At 32.8% G+C, this 23,166-nt stretch overlaps 1 protein-coding gene across 3 annotated transcripts in view; it reads left to right on the forward strand.

Moving 5' to 3' along the window:
* WDR79 (Telomerase Cajal body protein 1 homolog) overlaps window positions 1-23,166 on the forward strand; it is an 83,744-nt gene that overhangs the window by 35,861 nt on the left and 24,717 nt on the right. For 2 of the 3 annotated variants that reach the window (XM_089093814.1, XM_089093813.1), the window contains exon 2: window positions 20,961-21,056. In XM_089093814.1, coding sequence (XP_088949940.1) covers window positions 20,968-21,056 — 89 coding nt within the window. In that variant the 5' untranslated portion in view covers window positions 20,961-20,967. Of the gene's footprint in view, window positions 1-20,960; window positions 21,057-23,166 lie in introns of those variants that run through there. The other variant, XM_089093815.1, reaches the window with a different exon arrangement.

Raw genomic sequence — 23,166 nt, forward strand, 5'->3', positions numbered from 1 at the left:
TACATTTCAAGGAAAAAAAAGTCCAGAATGAATTTTGAAACATTAAGAGAATGTAAGAGTGACAAGGTAAACCACGACAAAACACTACTGAAATAGTCCAATATTTTGAATGTAACCGTGACAATGTAAACTACGACAAAACAGTACTGAAATATTCCAACTCTTACATTTCAGCGAAAAAAATCTTAAAATAAATTTTGAAACATCAAGAGAATGTAACAGCGACATGGTAAACCATTAAAAACACTACTGAAATATTCAAACTCTTACATTTCAACTAAAAAAAAAATCCAAAATAAACTTTGAAACATCAAGAGAATGTAACAGTGAAAAGGTAAACCACTAAAAAACACTACTGAAATATTCCAACTCTTACATTTGAACGAAAAAATCCAAAATGAACTTTGAAATATTATGAGAATGTAACAGTGACAATGTAAACCACGACGAAACACTACTGAAATATTCCAACTCTTACATTTCAACTAAAAAATCTAAAATGAACTTTGAAACATCAATATAATGTAACATCGACATGGTAAAACATTAAAAACACTACTGAAATATTCCAACTCTTACATTTCAATGAAAAAAAAAATCCAAAATGAACTTTGAAACATCAAGAGAATGTAACAGTGACAAGGTAAACCATGACAAAACACTACTGAAATATTCCAACTCTTACATTAAAAAAAATAATCCAAAATGAACTTTAAAACATCAAGAGAATATAACTGTGATAATGTAAACCACGACTAAACACTACTTAAATATTCCAATTCTTGCATTTAAACTAAAAAAATCAAAAATGAACTTTGAAACAGCAATATAATTTAACAGTGACAAGATAAACCACTACAAAACACTACTGAAATATTCCAACTCTTACATTCAAAGAAAAAAAAAATTCCAAAATGAATTTTGAAACATCAAGAAAATGTAACAGTGACAAGGTAAACCACGACAAAACTCTACTGAAATATTCCAACTCTTACATTTCAACGATAAAAAAGTCCAGAATGAACTTTAAAACATTAAGAGAATGTAACAGTGGCAAGGTGAACCACGACGAAACACTACTGAAATATTCCAACTCTTACATTTCAATGAATGAAATCCAAAATCAACTTTGAAGCATCCAGAGAATGGAATAGTGAGAAGGTAAACCATGACAAAGCTCTACTGAAATATTCCAATTCTTACATTTTAACGAAAGAAATCCAAAATGAACTTTGAAACATCAAGAGAATGTAACAGTGACAAGGTAAACCATGACGAAACACTACTGAAATATTCCAACTCTTACATTGTCACTGTTACATTCTTTTGATGTTTCAAAGTTCATTTTTGATTTTTTTTATTGAAATGTAAGAGTTGGAATATTTCAGTAGTTTTTTGTAGTGGTTTAAATTGTCACTGTTACATTCTCTTGATGTTTAAAAGTTCATTTTGGATTTTTTTCGTTGACATGTAAGAGTTGTAATATTTCAGTAGTGTTTTGTCGTGGTTTATAATATCACTGTTAAATTCTGAAGATGAAAAAAATCCAATATGAACTTTGAAATATCAAGAGAATGTAACAGTGACTTGGTAAATCACTTCAAAATACTACTGAAATATTCCAACTCTTACATTAAAAAAAAGAAAATCCAAAATGAACTTTGAAATATCATGAGAATGTAACAGTGACAAGGTAAATCACAATAAAACACTACTGAAATATTCCAACTCTTACATTTGAACGAAAAAATCCAAAATGAACTTTGAAATATCATGAGAATGTAACAGTGACAATGTAAACCACGACAAAACACTGCTGAAATATTCCAACTTTTACATTTCAGCGAAAAAAATCTTAAAATGAATTTTGAAACATCAAGTGAATGTAACAGTGACAAGGTAAACCATGACAAAACACTACTAAAATATTCCAACTCTTACATTTCAAAAAATAATCCAAAATGAACTTTAAAACATCAAGAGAATATAACAGTGATAATGTAAACCACGACTAAACACTACAGAAATATTCCAACTCTTACATTTCAACGAAAAAAAAATCCAAAATGAACTTTGAAACATCAATAGAATGTAACAGTGACAAGGTAAACCATGACAAAACACTATTGAAACATCAAGAGAATGTAATAGTGAGAAGGTAAACCACTAAAAAACACTACTGAAATATTCCAACTCTTACATTTCAAAGAAAAAAAAATCCAAACTGAACTTTGAAACACCAAGAAAATGTAACAGTGATAAGGTAAACCACGAAAAAACACTACTGAAATATTCCAACTCTTACATTTAAACGAAAAAAAAGTCCAGAATGAACTTTCAAACATTAAGAGAATGTAAGAGTGACAAGGTAAACCATGACAGAACACTACTGAAATATTCCAACTCATACATTTCAACGAAGAAATCCAAAATGAACTTTGAAACATCTTCAGAATGTAACATTGACAAGGTAAACCATGACAAAACACTATTGAAATATTCCAAATATTCTTACATTTCAACGAATGAAATCGAAAATGAACTTTGAAACTCCAAGAGAATGTAATAGTGAGAAGGTAAACCATGACAAAACATTACTGAAATATTCCAACTCTTATATTTCAGCGAATGAAATCCAAAATGAACTTTGAAACATCAAGAAAATGTAACAGTGACAAGGTAAACCACGACCAAACACTACTGAAATATTCCAACTCTTACATTTCAACGAAAAAAAGTCCAGAATGAATTTTGAAACACTAAGAGAATGTAAGAGTGACAAGGTAAACCACAACAAAACACTACTGAAATATTCCAACTCTTACATTTCAACGAAGGAAATCCAAAGTGAACTTTGAAACATCTTCAGAATGTAACAGTGACAAGGTAAACCATGACGAAACACTACTGAAATATTCCAACTCTTATATTTCAACGAATGAAATCCAAAATGAACTTAGAAATATCAAGAGATTGTAATAGTGAGAAGGTAAATCATGACAAAACACTACTGAAATATTCCAACTCTTATATTTCAACGAATGAAGTTCAAAATGAACTTTTAAACATCAAGAGAATGTAACAGTGACAAGGTAAACCATGACAAAACACTACTGAAATATTCCAACTCTTACATTTCAACAAAAGAAATCCAAAATGAAGTTTGAAACATCTTCAGAGTGTAACAGTGACAAGTTAAACCATGACAAAACACTACTGCAATATTCCAACTCTTACATTTTAACAAAAGAAATCCAAAATGAACTTTGAAACATCAAGAGAATGTAATAGTGAGAAGGTAAACCATGACAAAACACTACTGAAATATTCAAATTCTTAAACTTCAACGAAAGAAATCTAAAATGAACTTTGAAACATCAAGAGAATGTAACAGTGACATGGTAAACCATGACAAAACATTACTGAAATATTCCAACTCTTACATTTCAACGAATGAAATCCAAAATAAACTTTGAAACATCAAGAGAATGGAACAGGGACAAGGTAAACCACGTCAAAACACTAGTGAAATATTCCAACTCTTACAGTTCAACGAAATAAATCCAAATGAACTTTGAAGCATCATGAGAATGTAACAGTGACAATGTAAATCATGACAAAACACTACTGAAATATTCCAACTCTTACAGTTCAACGAAAAAAAAACAAAAATGAACTTTGAAACATCAAGAGAATGTAATAGTTCTGAAAAGATATAATAAAGCCCTTGAAAAGTATTGCTTGGTGCTGGGGTGTTCAAAAAGCTGTAAATTGAAGTTGTGGGTGAAAAGGATGAGTACTTCAACTTGTAAAATGGGTTTAAGAGGGATATTAAGAAAAGAACTTGTTCTGAAAAGATATAATAGGGGGCTCTTTGGGGGCCCGGGGTCCCTTTGGGGTTTGGGTAGGGGACCTTACAACACTATTCAAATGGAACTTTGTGTATTATAACGACCACAGAGTTTTGCCCCAAATCATCTTCTAAAATGTCTCAAACTGTTTCGCCCAAAAAGTCCCTAAAACGCCGATTAATTTGTTTTGCCCAAATAATCCCCTTAAATTAATTTCTGTGTGTTCCTTTGTTTTGGCATCCCTGCGCTGTCACATTTGAAATTCCCAGGAAACCATTTCCCGCGTAAAATATATTCAATCTGTCTTGATCACGTATGAATTTCTGAAAAAATCTAAGGTGTTCCTAGTTACATTATTATGGCTTCGATAGAATATTAATATTTATCTCTCAGGCCTTAGGACCTGAGAACTCATATTAAAAAATAGAATATTAATTTATCTCTTACATCTAAAGATCGGAGAAGCCATATTTAAAAAATGAAATCCCCTCATGATGGAATTCACCGCCGTTTATGCAAATCAATTTCCCAGGAAACTACTTCCCCTTCGTGGATCAATCCCCTTTCTTTCATTATAGCCCTAGAGAGCGGTATTGAACCACATTTTTGGTATAGCCTATTGTTTGAACACGGTCAGTCAGCCGTGTACCCAGGACAATCCTTAAGCAATTTCTCTGGAAAACATTTAACAAATCTTCATCCGCTTTTCGGAGCGTCCATGCTACAGAGCCATATTTGACCACTGTCATCACTGTAGCTTCTAATATTCTAATCTTGGTTTGCAGACTTATCTTCCTATTCTTCCAGACTTTTTTTAACTGTGAAAAAACACCCTGAGCCTTGGCTCTTCTATTTTTAACATATTCACTGCTCCCACCATCTTTACTAATAATACTACCAAGGTAAGTGAAGCTATCCACCTGATCAATCTTTTCATTACCCAACATCACCTTTTCATCTTCACTTATTCCTAGCCTTAGTGACTTAGTCTTCCTAACATTAATTTTCAAACTAATTCTAGCACCCTGAACTCGCAAACCCTCTGAAACTTCATTCATTTTGCTCACACTTTCATCTAGGATGCTTAAATCATCAGCATAATCCAAGTCCAGAAGACTTTTTCCTCCCCATTTGATTCCGTGGTCTCCTATTGCCTTTTCTGTGGTCCTTAAGACAAAGTCCATCAAAATAATCCATATAAAGGGGGATAGAACACAACCCTGCTTAACTCCTGATTTAACACAAAACCAGCTGCTAACCTTATTTCCTACCTTAACCGCAGCGGTGTCATTCTCGTACATAGAACTATCACTTTAATGTATTTGTCTGGTATACCATACAAGGATAAAACCTTTACTAAAGCTCTTCTATCAACAGAATTGAACGCTTGCTCATAATCTATAAAACTGAGGACCAAAGTCCACATTCCACATTATTGTAGATAGGTGCTTGAAACCTCTACAGTAGGGTTCTCTTATACGCTAAATATGATGGTGTGATTTTCATTAAGGTTCTATAACTTTTAGGGGTCTTTCCCCCTTTTTTCGAAAATCAGCCACATTTTCTCAGGCGCGTAACTTTTGATTAGTTATACTAAACTTGATGAAACTTATAAATTTGAAATCAGCATTAAAATATTATTCTTTTGATGTATCTATTGGTATCAAAATTCCGGTTTTTAGAGTTTCGGTTACCATTGAGCCGGGTCACTTACTTACAGTTCGTTACCACGAACTGTTTGATCTGAGCAAATTTCCACTTTTTCAAGTTTTGGGTCACTTGCCTGAGACTCTGGGCAGGCGGGCGCCTTCAAAAATTGCCCTAAATTCCTCTCTCGCCTTAGAACTTATTCACGGCTATAGAAACATATTTTTTTAAACCCCAATTTTGGGGCAGATATATGGATGATATTTTAGTTATTTAGAATTACGGGGAATCACAAATTGAAAGTTTTTTGGAACATTTAAATTATTTGGGGCAATAATTAATTTTAATAATTGAAGAGGAACAGAGAATAAGTTACCGTTTCTATATATTTTGAATCGTAGAAATATTAACGAACTAGCGTTTTCAATTTACCGTAAACCGACTAATAACAACCGTTACTTGTCTTTCGCATCAAATCATCCGATCCAGGTAAAAAGGGGTGTGGTTATCTCTTTAGTTGATTGGGTATTAAAATTAGTATCACCAGAATACATGAGTAATGAACTAATTTTTATTATAGATATTCTTGTAGATAATGGCTATCTGGAAAATATGATTTCTCAAATAATTGAACAAAGAAAAAAATGTTAATCGAACCTGGAATATTAGAAGAAAATGGGTCAAATCAAGAAACAAATTACGTAACTTTGCCTTTTATCCCAATATTGTCACAAAAATTAAGAAGAGATTTAAAAAAAACATAATATAAAAACAACATTTAAATCAGGACAAACTATAAGCTCTTTGTTAAATAAGGGGATAGACAAGGTACCGAGAAATATGCAAAAGTGAGTATACAAAATTCCATGCTCCTGTGGTAAATTTTATGTGGGAAGAACGCAACAGATTTTTTGAAAATAAGCTACAGCAACACAAGAATGCCATAGATTGCTCTCTAAAACAAAATAAAACACCGGAAACGTTTGAGTCAGCTGTAGCTGAACATGTTTATAATTTTCCTCATCACAGTATTTTATTTGATCAGACAAAAATAGTAGATATGTCTTTAAGACTTTTACGAAGCTTCGAAGTAATTATACAAATAAAAAAGATAATCTATGAGGATATTAGTATCAATAGAGACGAAGGGGAACTTAGGATCAATTCAGTTTATTATACTTTAATAAAAAAACTGATAAGATATTCAACTAGTACTGATTTTAATAATAGTTCTGAAACGAAAGATGACCTTGCGAACAAAGGTCAGAATGGGTTGAATGCTGGGAAAAGTAAACGAACTGCAGCTAAGCTTGAAATCCAACGAATCCGTTCAAGTTATAATTCAAAAATTAGTTAATGAACTTGTGAGATTTAATTAGGGGTTATGGGTTAGCTGACCTTTATTGTTTTGGTTTAAGTATAAATATATTCTTCATTTTTGATAGATTTCCATTTATATACTGATTTATATACTGTGAGGAGGCGAGTTGAATCATTATAGACTTTCTATTGTGTTCATACGCCAGTGCATGGAAGTGTTTATTTAATATGTGAGTTTTTTTTCCTATTTATTTATATTTTTTGTTTTGTTTTTTTTTCTTTCTCTTTATGTGTTTAGTATGTTCTATTTTGATATAAGTTAAGTTTTTTTAAAAGAACATTTTTTGTTTAATTTTCTCTTTTTTTCCGCTGAGAAAGGCTCTCGGACGTGGGGCCGAAGTATTCGGAGTATGTTTGTTTAATTAAATGTTTATTTTATTGTATTCACTGCTTTATAAAAATTAAAACCGGTTTTTCTTGCTTAATTTTTTGTAAATGGAAAAACAGTGTGGTCTAAGAAATTATTTATGAAAGTGATTGGAGAGGGTGGGCATCCGTGAACAAGTGCTAAATTTAGAGAGGAATTTGGGACAATATTGGGGGGCGCCCACCCGCCCAGAGTCTTCGGCAAGTGACCCAAAAATCTGTGAAAAATTGAAATTTTCTCAGAATGTGAGGCTGGGCTTAGGGGAGTATTTACCGCGGGGGGGGGGGGTATATTCTGGTGGGGTATTTTCCGCGGGGGAATATTTTCCGGGGGGGGGTGTATTCGTCTAGAACCGTTTTTCGAGAAGAACGCGCAAGAAAAGAATTTAGTAAAGAAGTCCTTTTTTGAGATATGTTTTAAGTGGATGTCCTTAGATTAAGATTGAGAATTATCTGTACAATGAAGAAGTTTTAAAAACTAGACTTAATGTCCTAGATTAATAGCTTTATAGAAGGCTATATGTTGATAAAATGGAAGCAGTACCATCATATCCTTTATTTTATGGTGTTTCAAATGTTGTATTTGTGTTTATGGCAATGCCTCTCTCCTCCCCCTTGATTGTCCAATTTATTTTGGTCCCCCTAAATAATATAATTTGGTATCAGTTTTTGGCTGACTATTTCTAAAGCATATTAATGATGCAAAAATAGTCTCATTATATTTTTTATTCCCAGATATCATTTTTTTTTTTTTGCAAATATACCCCCCTTTTTTGCAAATATACCAGATTTAGCCACAGGAATATATATATATATATATATATATATATATATATATATATATATATATATATATATATATATATATATATATATATATATATATAAGTAGAAGGGTCTTATTGAGTCGTGTCCCTCACCCCTGCTGCCACCTATAACTTTTTTGCACTCCATATATGGGCATAGAGTTCCTAGGGAGAACACGTGGTTTATGGTTTTCTCACTGATAATGAAAAAACAGGAATTTTCTCACTTGAAAAACAGGAACTTTGTCACATTTATGTCTGTTTTCATGGATGTTTTATGGATTTTGTCAGTGAGAATTTGAAAAACAGGAATTTTGTCACTTTCATGGATTATAGAGTCATTAATCGAATTGTTTCCGGGCAAAGTTAATGATACTTCCTTCCTGTTGTTGTTCAAGCCAAATGTTATGAGTTTCCGGGAAACACCTGTGCTGTCAATCATTAATCAAATTGTTTCCAGGAAACAGTTAATTAATGTCTGACAGATGACGCAAAGTTAATTAATGTCTTTGGATTTCGAACAGAAATGTTTCCGAGGCAAAGTTTAGATGACACATGACAGATGATGTCATGATTGATTGAATTGTCTCCGGCGCGAAGTTTATTAATGTCTGGAGTTCTTCCAGAAGAATCGTTTCCGAGGCAAATTTTAGATCTTAGCGATGAATTGTTTTAGCGCGGGAATCAGGTTTCCAAATAATTGAAATGCGCCAGCACAGAGATGCCAAACAAAAGGAACATGCTGAAATTCCGTTTAGGGATAATTTTGGCGAAACCGTTTTAGCTATTTTATGGAATTATTTCGGCGAAACAGTTAGAGACATTATAAAATATGATTTTTGAAGAGATTTTAGAAGAGAATTTAATCGTGAAACTCTGTGGTCGTTATAATACACAAGTTCCATTTGAACAGTGTTGTGAGGTCCTCTACCCCAACACCAAAGGGCTCCAACCCCCTACCCCAACCCCAAAGGGTTCCGATCCCCCTACCCCAACCACAAAGGGTTCCAATCCCCCTACCTCAACCCCGAAGGAAGCCCCCGGTCCTCAAGCGTCCCCCCAAGCTCCCAAAGGGCCCCCAGACCCCCAAAGGCTCTCCCCGGGCCTCCAAAGGCCCTCCCCGGTCCCCAAGGGTCCACCGGGCTCCCAAAGGACCATTCGACCCTCAAGGGCCCCCCAGACCCCCAAAGGCCCTCCCCCAGTCCCCAAAGGCCCCCCGGACCCCCAAAGGCCCTCCCCGATCCTCAAAGGCCCCCCAGGCTCCCAAAGGGCCCCCGAACCCCCAAAGACCCTCCCCCAGTCCCCAAAGGTCCACCGGGCTCCCAAAGGGCCCCCGGCGCCCCCAAAGACTCCTGAGCCCCACATTATAATACTTTTTAAGGCTTTATTATATCTTTTCAGAACAAATTATTATTTTAGGGAATTATTTCGGCGAAACAGTTAGACATTTTAAAATATGATTTTTGAAGAGATTTTAGAAGAGGATTTGAGAGTCAAACTCCGTGGTCGTTATAATACACAAGTTCCATTTGAACAGTGTTGTGAGGTCCTCTACCCCAACCCCAAAGGGTTCCGATCCCCCACCCCAACCCCGAAGGAAGCCCCGGTACTTAAAGGTCTCCCCAAGCTCCCAAAGAGCCCCAGCCCCCCAAACGCCCTACTCAGACCCTCAAAGGCCCTCCTCTGGTCCTCAAAGGGCCCCGGACCCCCAAAGGGAACCCCGGACCCCAGAGGCCCTCCCCCGGTCCTCAAAGGTCCCCCGGGCCCAAGACGTACCGCAGGCCAGGAATGCGACGCAGGGGGATGCGCCACAGGGGGATGTGTCACGGGTCGGGGGAAGCGCCGCAGGGATGCGCCGCAGGGATGCGCCGCTGTTTGTTAGAGTGCTAGTTTACTTTAATTTTATTTAAGAGTTTGATGTTTTACCATTGAGTTTCAGTTAGAGTTCTTGTTTAGTTTTAGTTAAGAGTTTAGAGTTTTTAGATTAGAGTTTTTGTAGAAGTTATAGTTTAGTTTAGTTTCAGTTAATAGTTTAGAGTTTTAGCTTAGAGTCTTAGCTTAGAGTTTTTGTTAGAGTTCTAGTTTAGTTTAATTTTAGTTAAGAGTTTGATGTTTTACTTTTGAGTTTCAGTTAGAGTTCTAGTTTAGTTTAGTTTTAGTTAAGAATTTAGAGTTTTTAGCTTAGAGTCTTATCTTAGAGTTTTTGTTGAAGTTCTAGTTTAGTTTAGTTTTAGTTAATAGTTTAGAGATTTAGCTTAGAGTCGTAGCTTAGAGTTTTTTTTAGAGTTCTAGTTTATTTTAATTTTATTTTAGAGTTTAGAGTTTTAGCTTAGTCTTAGCTTAGAGTTTTTTTGTTAGAGTTCTAGTTTAGTTTAATTTTAGTTAAGAGTTTGATTTTTTTACCTTTGAGTTTAAGTTAGATTTTTAGTTTATTTTTAGTTAATAGTTTGGTGTCTTACCTTAGAGTCTTAGCTTAGAGTTTTAATTTGAGTTCTAGTTTAGTTTAGTTTTAGTTAAGATTTTAGAATTTTAGCTTAGAGTTTTTTTGTTAGAGTTCTAGTTTAGTTTAATTTTAGCTAAGAGTTTGATTTTTTTACCTATGAGCTTCAGTTAGAGTTCTAGTTTAGTTTTAGTTAAGATTTTAGAGTTTTTAGCTTAGAGTTTTATTGAAGTTCTAGTTTAGTTTAGTTTTAGTTAATAGTTTAGAGTTTTAGCTTAGAGTCTTAGCTTAGAGTTTTTGTTAGAGTTCTAGTTTAGTTTAATTTTAGTTAAGAGTTTGATTTTTTACCTTTGAGTTTCAGTTAGAGTTATAGTTTAGTTTAGTTTTAGTTAAGAGTTTTGAGTTTTTAGCTTAGAGTCTTAGCTTAGAGTTTTTGTTTGTGTGTATTTTTTTGTGTGTGTGTAAGTTTTTGTGTGTGTGTAAGTTTTTGTGTGTGTGTAAGTTTTTGTGTGTGTGTAATTTTTTTTTTTTGTGTAAGAGTTTGTGTGTGTGTATGTTTTTTTTTGTGTGTGTATTCTTTTGTGTGTGTGTATTTGTTTGTGTGTGTGTGTATGTTTTTGTGTGTGTGTTTAATTGCTTGTGTGTGTGTATTTTTTTTTTTTCTTTTTTTTTTTTATGTGTGTGTAAGTTTTTGTGTGTATGTAAGTTTTTTTGTGTGTGTAAGTTTTTGTGTGTCTCTAAGTTTTTGTGTGTGTGTGTGCGTAAGTTTATGTTTGTGTTTAAGATTTTGTGTGTGTGTGTAATTTTTTTCGTGTGTGTGTATGTTTTTGTGTGTGATTGTAAGTTTATGTGTGTGTGTGTGTGTAAGTAATTGTGTGTGTGTTTTTTTATGTGTGTGTTATTTTTTGTGTGTGTGTAAGTTTTTGTGTGTGTGTAAGTTTTTTTGTGTGTGTGTAAGTTTTTGTGTGTGTAAGTTTTGTGTGTGTGTGTAAGTTTTTGTGTGTGTGTAAGTTTTTGTGTGTGTGTAAGTTTTTTTGGGTGTTTAAGTTTTTGTGTGTGTGTAAGTTTTTTTTTGTGTGTGTAATTTTTTGTGTGTGTATGTGTTTTTTTGTGTGTGTGTAATTTTTTTTTTGTGTGTAAGTTTTTTTTTGTGTTTATGTTTTTGTGTGTGTAAGTTTTGTGTGTGCGTTTCAGTTTTTGTGTGTGTGTATGTTTTTGTTTTAGTGTTATTTTTTTTGTGTGTGTAAGATTTTGTGTGTGTGTAAGTTTTTGTGTGTGTGTAAGTTTTTCTGTGTGTGCAATATTTTATTTGTGCGTAAGTTTTTTTGTGTGTGTAAGTTTTTTTGTGTGTGTAATTTTTTGTGTGTTTGTTTTTTTTTTTTTGTGTGTTTTATTTTTGGTTTGTGTGTAAGTTTTTGTGTGTTTGTAAGTTTTTTTGCGTGTGTTAGTTTTTTTGTGTGTGTGTAATCTTTTGTATGTGTTTAAGTTTTTGTGTGTGTGTAAGTTTTTGTGTGTGTGTAATATTTTGTGTGTGTTTGTATTTTTGTTTTGTTGTAAATGTTTGTGTGTGTGTGCAAGTTTTTTTGTGTGTGTATGTTTTTGTGTGTGTGTGTGTGTAAGTTTTTGTGTGTGTGTAAGTTTTTTTGTGTGTACCCATATCAATTCTATTTTCCTAAAATAATATAAAAATTTCCACTTCAATTCAGATTTTTCTCAAACAGATGAAAGAATTTAAAATACTGTTCTAAATTTTTCATAGAAGATAGAAAAGTTGAAGTTCTCTTCTGAATTTTACCAAAGAACATAATTCAATTCTAATTTCTCCAGAGAAAATAAAAAGCTTCCACTTCAGTTTTAAGTTCACCAAGACATGAAAAATTTCAAGTTCACTTCTAAATTTTTCCGTAGAAGATAGGAAAAGTTATACTATGATTCTGATTATTTTCCATGAAGATAAAAAGTTTCACTTTAATTCTAAATTTTCTTAAATTCAATTCCGACCTTTCTCAAAGAGATGAAAAAATTTAAACTTCTGTTCCAAATATTTTACCGGAAGAAGAAAAGTTCAACTTCGATTCTGAATTTTCTCATTGAAAATGAAATAAGTTATGGATCAATTTTATTTTCCCAAAATAATATAAAAAGTTTCCACTTCAGTTCAGATTTTCTCAAAGAGATGAAAAAATTTAAAATGCTCTTCAAAATTTTTCATAGAAGATAGAAAAGTTCAAGTTCTCTTCAGAATTTTACCAAAGAACACAATTCAATTCTAATTTCTCCAGAGAAAATAAAAAGCTTCCACTGATTATTTTCCATGAAGATAAAAAGTTTCACTTTAATTCTAAATTTTCTTAAATTCAATTCCGACCTTTCTTAAAGAGAGGAAAAAATTTAAAGTTCTATTACAAATATTTCCCCGGAAGAAGAAAAGTTCAACTTCGATTCTTAATTTTCTCAATTAAAATGAAATAAGTTATTGATCAATTCTATTTTCCTAAAATAAAATAAAATTTTACACTTCAATTCAGATTTTTCTCAAAGAGATGAAAAAATTTAAAATACTGTTCCAAATTTTTCTTACAAGATAGAAAAGTTCAAGTTCTCATCTGAATTTTACCAAAGAACATAATTCAATTCTAATTTCAAAATTTTACTTTAATTTTTTTTTTTAATTTCAAAATTCGAACTTTAAAAAATTTAAAGTTCAGTTCTAAATTTTTCCGTAGAAAAATTTAGAACTGAACTTTAAATTTTTTATGTCATGGTCAACTTAAAACTGAATTGGAAGCTTTTTATTTTCTCTGGAGAAATTAGAATTGAATTATGTTCTTTGGTAAAATTCAGAAGAGAACTTGAACTTTTCTATCTTGTAAGAAAAATTTGGAACAGTATTTTAAATTTTTTCATCTCTTTCAGAAAAATCTGAATTGAAGTGTAAAATTTTATATTATTTTAGGAAAATAGAATTGATCAATAACTTATTTCATTTTCATTGAGAAAATTCAGAATCGAAGTTGAACTTTTCTTCTTCTGGGAAAATATTTGGAACAGAACTTTAAATTTTTTCATCTCTTTGAGAAAGGTCGGAATTGAATTTAAGAAAATTTAGAATTAAAGTGAAACTTTTTATCTTCATGGAAAATAATCTGTGTAAGCTTTTTATTTTCTCTGGAGAAATTAGAATTGAATTGTGTTCTTTGGTAAAATTCAGAAGAGAAATTGAACTTTTCTGTCTTCTATGAAAAATTTGGAATAGTATTTTAAATTTTTTCATCTGTTTGAGAGAAATCTGAACTGAAGTGGAAACTTTTTATATTATTTTGGGAAAATAGAATTGATCAATAAATTATTTCATTTTCATTGAGAAAATTCAGAATCAAAGTTGAACTTTTCTTCTTCCGGGAAAATATTTGGAACAGAACTTTAAATTTTTTCATCTCTTTGAGAAAGGTCGGAATTGAATTTAAGAAAATTTAGGATTAAAGTGAAACTTTTTATCTTCATGGAAAATAATCACAATCAAAGTATAACTTTTCCTATCTTCTACAGAAAAATTTAGAAGTGAACTTTAAATTTTTTATGTCTTGGTGAACTTAAAACTGAAGTGGAAGCTTTTTATTTTCTCTGGAGAAATTAGAATTGAATTGTTCTTTGGTAAAATTCAGAAGAGAACTTGAACTTTTCTATCTTCTATGAAGAATTTAGAACAGTATTTTATATTCTTTCATCTGTTTGAGAAAAATCTGAATTGAAGTGGAAATTTTTATATTATTTTATTAAAATAGAATTGATATGGGTACACACACAAAAACTCATACACACACAAAACCTTACACACACACACAAAAACTAACAAACAAACTAAAACTTACACACACACAAAAACTAAAACACACACAAAAACTAACACGCAGGCACAAAATAACAAAAACACAAAAACTTACACACACACAAAAACTTACACACACACACAAAAAATTACACACACACAAAAACTTACACAAAAAAAAAATATTAAACAACCACATAAAAATACAAACACAAAAAAAACTAAAAAAAAAACATAAGCATAACCCAAATAACAAACATAAACACAAACAAAAACTTACACACACACAAAAAAACTTACACACACACAAAAACTTACACACACAAAAAAAAACTTTAACAAAAACTCTAGATTACACACACACAAAAACTTACACACACACAAAAAAATACACACACACACAAAATATTACACACACACACACAAAAACTTCCACACACACAAAAACTTACACACACACAAACTTACACACACACACAAAAACTTACACACACAAAAAAACTTACACACACACAAAAACTTACACACACAAAAAAACTTACACACAAAAAAAAACTTATACACAAAAAAACTTACACACACAAATAAAATTACACACACACAAAAACTTACATAAACACAAAAAACTTACACACACAAAAACTTACAAACACAAAAACTAACAAACAAAAAAAAACTTACACACACAAAAAAACTTACACACACACAAAAACTTACACACACACAAAAACTTAAAAACACACAAAAACTTACACACACACAAAAACTTACACACATACACAAAACTTACACACACAAAAACTTACACACACACAAAAAAACTTACACACACACAAAAACTTACACACACACAAAAACTTACACACACATAAACTAACACACACACACAATGACTTACACACACACACACACACACACATACTTACAAACACACACATAAACTTACACACACACAAAAACTTACGCACACACAAAAACTTACACACACATAAAAACTTACACACACACACAAAAACTTACACACACACAAAAACTTACACACACATAAAAACTTACACACACACTAAAACTAACACACACATAAAAAATTACACTCACACAAAAACTTACACAAACACAAAAACTTACACACACACACAAAAACTTAAACACACGCAAAAAAAATTACACACAAACAAAAACTTACAAAAACAAACAAAAAAAAAACTTACACAAAAAAAAAAACAAAAACACAAACAAAAACTTAAAAACACACAAAAAAACTTAAACACACACAAAAACTTACACACACACAAAAAAACTTACACAAAAGAAAAAACTTACACACACACAAAAACTTAAACACAAAAAAAACTTACACACAAACAAAAACTCTAAGCTAAGACTCTAAGCTAAAAACTCTAAATTCTTAACTAAAACTAAACTAAACTAGAACTCTAACTGAAACTCAAAGGTAAAACATCAAACTCTTAACTAAAATTAAACTAAACTAGAACTCTAACAAAAACTCTAAGCTAATACTCTAAGCTAAAACTATAAAATATTAACAAAAACTAAACTAAACTAGAACTTCAATAAAAACTCTAAACTCTTAAATAAAACTAAACTAGAACTCTAACTGAAACTCATAGGTAAAAAAATCAAACTCTTAGATAAAATTAAACTAAACTAGAAATCTAACAAAAAAACTAAGCTAAAATTATAAAATCTTAAATAAAACTAAACTAAACTATAACTAAAATTAAAACTCTAAGCTAAGACTCTAAGGTAAAACAACAAACTATTAACTAAAACTAAACTAAAACTCTAACTGAAACTCAAAGGTAAAAAAATCAAACTCTTAACTAAAATTAAACTAAACTAGAACTCTAACAAAAAAACTTTAAGCTAAGACTAAGCTAAAACTCTAAACTCTAAAATAAAATTAAAATAAACTAGAACTATAAAAAAAACTCTAATCTAAGACTCTAAGATAAAACTCTAAACTATTAAATAAAACTAAACTAAACTAGAACTTAAAAAAAAACTATACTCTAATAATCTAAGCTAAAAACTCTAAATTCTTAACTAAAACTAAAATAAACTAGAACTCTAACTGAAACTCAAATGTAAAACATCAAACTCTTAACTAAAATTAAAATAAACTAGAACTCTAACAAAAACTCTAAGCTAAGACTCTAAGCTAAAACTCTAAACTATTAACTGAAACTAAACTAAACTAGAACTTCAACAAAAACTATACGCTAAAAACTCTAAACTCTTAACTAAAACTAAACAAGAACTCTAACTGAAACTCAACGGTAAAACATCAAACTCTTAAATAAAATTAAAGTAAACTAGAACTATAACAAACAGCGGCGCATCCCTGCGGCGCATCCCTGCGGCGCAGCCATGCGGCGCATCCCTGCGGTGCATCCCTGTGGCGCTTCCCCCGACCCGCGGCGCATCCCCCTGCGGCGCATTCCTGCCCCGCGGTGCTTCTCGGGCCCGGGGGACCTTTGAGGACCGGGGGGAGGGCCTTTGGGGTCCGGGGTGCCCTTTGGGTGTCCGGGGGCCCTTTGAGGACCAGAGGAGGGCCTTTGAGGGTCTGAGTAGGGCGTTTGGGGGGCTGGGGCTCTTTGGGAGCTTGGGGGGGCCTTTGAGTACCGGGGCTTCCTTCGGGGTTGGGGTGGGGGATCGGAACCCTTTGGGGTTGGGGTAGAGGACCTCACAACACTGTTCAAATTGAACTTGTGTATTATAACGACCACGGAGTTCGACTCTCAAATCCTCTTCTAAAATCTCTTCAAAAATCATATTTTAAAATGTCTCTAACTGTTTTGCCGAAATAATTCCCTAAAATAATAATTTGTTCTGAAAAGATATAATAAAGCCTTAAAAAAGTATTATAATGTGGGGCTCTGGAGTCTTTGGGGGCGCCGGGGGCCCTGTGGGAGCCGGGTGGACCTTTGGGGCCGGGGGGAGGGTCTTTGGGGGTGCGGGGGCCCTTTGGGAGCCTGGGGGGGGCCTTTGAGGATCGGGGAGGGCCTTTGTGGGTCCAGGGGGGCCTTTGGGGACTGGGGTAGGGCCTTTGGGGGTCTGGGGGGCCCTTGAGGGTCGAATGGTCCTTTGGGAGCCCGGTGGACCTTTGGGGACCGGGGGAGGGCCTTTGGGGGCCCGGGGAGAGCCTTTGGGGGTCTGGGGGCCCTTTGGGAGCTTGGGGGGACGCTTGAGGACCGGGGGCTTCCTTCGGGGTTGAGGTAGGGGGATTGGAACCCTTTGTGGTTGGGGTAGGGGGATCGGAACCCTTTGGGGTTGGGGTAGGGGGTTGGAGCCCTTTGGGGTTGGGGTAGAGGACCTCACGACACTGTTCAAATGGAACTTGTGTATTATAACGACCACAGAGTTTCACCATTAAATTCTCTTTTAAAATCTCTTCAAAAATCATATTTTATAATGTCTCTAACTGTTTCGTCGAAATAATTCCATAAAATAGCTAAAACGGTTTCGCCAAAATTATCCCTAAACGAAATTTCAGCATGTTCCTTTTGTTTGGCATCTCTGCGCTGGCGCATTTCAATGATTTGGAAACATGATTCCCGCGCTAAAACAATTCATCGCTAAGATCTAAACTGTGCCTCGGAAACAATTCTTCAGGAAGACCTCCAGACATTAATAGACTTCGTGCCTGAGACAATTTAATCAATCGTGACCTCATCTGTTATGTGTGATATAAACTTTGCCTCGATAAAATCTCTGTTCGAAATCCAAAGACATTAATCAATTTTACGTTGTCTGTCAGACATTAGTTAACTGTTTCCCGGAAACAATTTGATTAATGACTGACAGCACAGGTGTTCTCCGGAAACTCATAACATTTGGCTTGAACAAGAACAGGAAGGAAGTGTCATTAACTTTGCCCGGAAACGATTTGGTTAATGACTCAATAATCCATGAAAGTGACAAAATTCCTGTTTTTCAAATTCTCACTGAGAAAATCCATAAAACATCCATGAAAACAGACATAAATGTGACAAAGTTCCTGTTTTCCAAGTGAGAAAATTCCTGTTTTTTCATTCTCAGTGAGAAAACCATAAACCACGTGTTCTCCCTAGGGACTCTATGCCCATATATGGGGTGCAAAAAAGTTATAGGTGGCAGCAGGGGTGAGGGACACGACTCAATAAGGCCCTTCTACTACTTATATATATATATATATATATATATATATATATATATATATATATATATATATATATATATATATATATATATATATATATATATATATATATATATATATATATATATGATATATATATATATATATATATATATATATATATATATATATATATATATATATATATATATATATATATATATAAAATACAAGAAAATATTGAATCAATAAGCTTCTTACATTATAATGTGCAGTAGGATTCTATGTTATTAATTAGGTCCCCCTAAATAATATAATTTGGTATCAGTTCAGTGGCTGACTATTTATAAAGCATATTAATGATGCAAAAATAGTCTCATTATATTTTTTATTCCCAGATATCATTTTTTTTTTTTGCAAATATACCCCCCCTTTTTTGCAAATGTACCAGATTTAGCCACAGGAATATATATATATATATATATATATATATATATATATATATATATATATATATATATATATATATATATATATATATATATATATATATATATATATATATATTATGTTTAAGAGGTAATTACTTGGAAACAAAAAAAAAAAAAAAAAAAAAAAAAAAAACTGTCGTCCTAATCCAGCAATTGAGACAAATGTGCACTTGAACGAGGCCCGTACCTTACCCATCTATCCAACTACCTAGGACCAAACAGTATACCCGAACCGTCAACCAAATAGAAATGTCCAAGTCCATGCAAAGTCGTCATCAATAAATGTAAGTCGTTGTAAATTTACAAGCAAAAGCACCTTAAATCTAGCAAAAATATTTCCAAGTAGAACCTTTCATTTAGGGCTCATCAGAAGAAATACCACCTGCCTTAACGGGTTTCGAGGCTTTACTTTCTTTACCCGGCACAGTGGAGCCTCTACCATAAGATCTATATGGTAACCCTATGTCCATATATATATATATATATATATATATATATATATATATATATATATATATATATATATATATATTATATATATATATATATATATATATATATATATATATATATATATATATATATATATATATATATATATATATATATATATATATATATATATATATATATATATATATATATATATATATATATATATATATATATAAAATACAAGAAAATATTGAATCAATAAACTTCTTACATTATAATGTGCAGTAGGATTCTAGGTTATTAATTAGGTTATCATTTTTCCTTCCATTGTTATCTGCTTTTTGAAATCATATCAAACAATATTTTTATCCAATATTGCAATCAATCATAGGTGAAACAAGATATCATCAGGTTTTTGAATGCAGAAACCGGTTTTAAGAAAGAGCCCATGATATACCACAAGGTTAAATAACTGAGAAATATATCAGTAAGGCTGTATATGAGACCATCAGGGGATGGAGTATCCATTGTCAGAAAAGCAACCATGATATTCAGAAAGAGCATTAAATAAGGAACCTGATGGTACCCCTTTTATTTTATTAGCATTTTTCCTTTAGAAGAAACCAACCTCCTAAATTGATATCTATATTTCTTTGTTGTTTATGATCTCATGGTGCACTATGTCTTTTTTGTTGTTCTTTTGGGTACCGTACTCACACAGTAACATCCTGGAAGTTAGCTACTCTTCCTATATTTCAGCTTTAAATTAACTCTAGACAATGCTAGATTGTGATCTTTAGTTTGGACATCAACATTGCTTGTTCAAGGCAATCTTTAGCATGTCAAGATTTAGAAGTAAACGTGACATTTGTATTTCATTGCAAAGCATAAGGAAGCTAAATTAAAAACATTGGGGATAAGGTATGAAAAGTTGGAGTATTTCGAATAAGTTGAAAGTCAAAATAGACACTGTTTTAGTTAAAAAAATCAAAGATGTCCAGGATAATAACAAATAACCTCTTTCATTTGCCTGCTTTTTGGAAAAAAAGAAACAGGAGAAGACTGTCATGCTGAGAACTGGCAACATGTTTATATAAAAGAAAAAAGTTTTCATGCTTTTTGCAGCTATTGAAATTGAGCATGCAGGATGTATACCTCTACCCCCCTCTTTATGGTCTCACATAGTTCTAAATAACATGTCTTGGTATCAGTTGAGGGGTGAACCACTTCTAAAACATACTAAAAATTTAAAAGTAATCCCATTAGATTTCTTATTTTAAGCTCTTTCCAGATATCATGGTTGCTTTTCTAACAATACCTCTTTTATTTTAGTTTTTCTTTTCGTTTAGAGAAACAAATGCAGCCAAAACTAGTAACTTGTCGCCAATGTTTATGCATTTTGCATTTTGCAGTAAAAACTATCTGTATAAACAAAGGAGTGAGACTTGAAAAAGAGGGAGTCAGTCATTATTTTAGGTGCTATGGTTGAAAGCCCTTCTAAATGTACTTAACCTAGGGTACATTTTCATTCCTATTTGCACTATACAGCCCTAATATATAAACATCATTTTTAGATTTACTATGGATGAAGTTGCAGGACAGATTTGTTCTAGTGTTCCTGGCGAGCGTTTGGTAGAAGCAGCCCAAGTAAATGAGATGACCAAACCGAGGTTTACAATCAACACTTTTTTTGTAATTGGCTAGTTGTAATTACATAGCTTCATAGGATAATGCATATTCAAGGCAATTTTAGTATGTCATGATGTAGAAGTCAATATACATTTTTCTTTCTTTGCAAAGCGGAGGCCAAGGAAACCTAAATCAAAAGGCTAATAACAAGGTGTGAAGAGTTGGAATAATTCAAATAATTTGAAAGTTGGCATTTACCCTGTTTTGGTACAAAAACAACATCAAGTATAAGACAAATATTTTTTTTGGTTGCCTGCTTTTTGAAAAAAATAAATAGGAAAAGACAGCCATGCTGAGAACCGGCAACACGTTTCTATAAAAGAAAAAAAAGTTTTCATGGTTTTTACAGATTTTGAAATTAAGCAAACAGGATATATAGTCCTAAAGTCCTATATTATATAGTCCTAAATAATATGCTTTGTTATTAGTTTAATGGTTGACCACTTCTAAAGCATACTAATAATGTAAAAGTGGCACCATTAGATTTCTTATTTTGAGCTCTTTCTAGATATCATGTTACTTTTCAGACAATACCTCTTTTACTTTACTTTTCCTTTTTTTTCACTTCTGCTTCATTTACTTTACAGGGTTAAAAACTTTTCTCCGGTATTTGGGACAACGTGCTTTTCTCTGTCGTTCTGCTAAGTTTTGAATAAGTTTGTAAAGTTTCAAACATAAATTTGATTTCAAATATAAAAGAGCAATGGCGTAATTTTGTCAAAATCCTGGAGGGGGGGGGCAAATTTGGAGCCAATTTTTCCAAATCAAGTGAAAATGACAGTGAAAACTGAACAATGATCCACATGTTACAACAAAGGCAAAGATTTTCTAATGAAAACTGACCTGTTTCTCTGGATACTTGAATTGTGCAGGCTTATCTTAGTTTTCACAAGATTTTTTGCAGAAACTAAATTTCAGCTGGAGGGGAGGGGGGCAAAATTGGGTATAGAGGGGGCATTTGAGCCACCCACACCCCTGGTCCATAGTAATTTACGCCCCTGTACAAGAGATTTAGTCTATAATGGTACTTCAAATGCAGAACAAGCTAATTTTAAGGAAAATATAAAAAAGTACGGAAAAATACAAAAAACATTGCTTAAGAATATATAATTAAGAAAAAGCATAACAATATATACCAAGTCAGGTTTGTGATGACCTATGCTCACGAGGTGTATACAACCAAATTAGTTCTAAGAACAAGCTTACTTATAATAGAATAAGTTAGAATTCTAGAATAAACTTCTAGAATTTTAGAATAAACTAGAATAAGCTTCCAAACCTTCTTTAGCTGAAAGGAGTGGTCTACGTTAGGGTTATAAGCCCTGTATCTTTTCCTTGGGCAAGTCCTGAGGGGATAGATAGTACAAAATCAATCAGTCAATTTATTAATATAAACTTTCAGAATGAATAGCACATGTCCTTGTTGTCTGTTGAGTAATCAGAATAAAATAGCTTGGGTAAGTAAGTCTATGTAACCTTTTTCAGTTTTGGAAAAAAAAAACCAAAAGAAGAATATAACCAAGATCAATGAGGTTGTTTCTTTTTTTCCCTCTTTTCATAGGCAGCGCAATAGCGCTGCCTAAGTAAAAAACGATGTCGGCACAATGTATTATTATTTTGTTTTTCTTCTTCCATACCAGGGCACTTCGTATCGAAGGATTTGTCGTAGAAACTTCGAAAAGGGCTCATTTGATTGGAAATTGAAATGGTTAGTGCCCTTTTTAATAGTCAAAAGTGATTGGAAGGCAACTAACACCCCTTCCACGCCCACCATTTATCCAAACACTTCCAATCAACATTTCAAGATAGCCATTTTGTTCAGCATAGTTGATTTCCAGATAGAGATTATGTTTTTGAGGAGGACACTCCCCCACAATCCTCAGGGCAACGGTTTTAACTTATGCCCCGGGGGCATATAATAATGATGTTGGCACAATTTATTATTTATTATATTTTTCCTTTAGACCAGGGCACTTCGTATCGAAGAAGTTGTCGTAGAAATTTCGAAAAGGGCTCACTCAATCGGAAATTGGAGTGACTTTTGCCCTTTTTAATAGTCAAAAGTAATCGGAAGGCAATTAACACCCCTTC

This window comes from Artemia sp. Qi Xiang Cuo, chromosome 9 (genome assembly GCF_049724085.1).
Source record: "Artemia sp. Qi Xiang Cuo chromosome 9, ASM4972408v1, whole genome shotgun sequence".
Lineage (NCBI taxonomy): Eukaryota > Metazoa > Arthropoda > Branchiopoda > Anostraca > Artemiidae > Artemia > Artemia sp. Qi Xiang Cuo.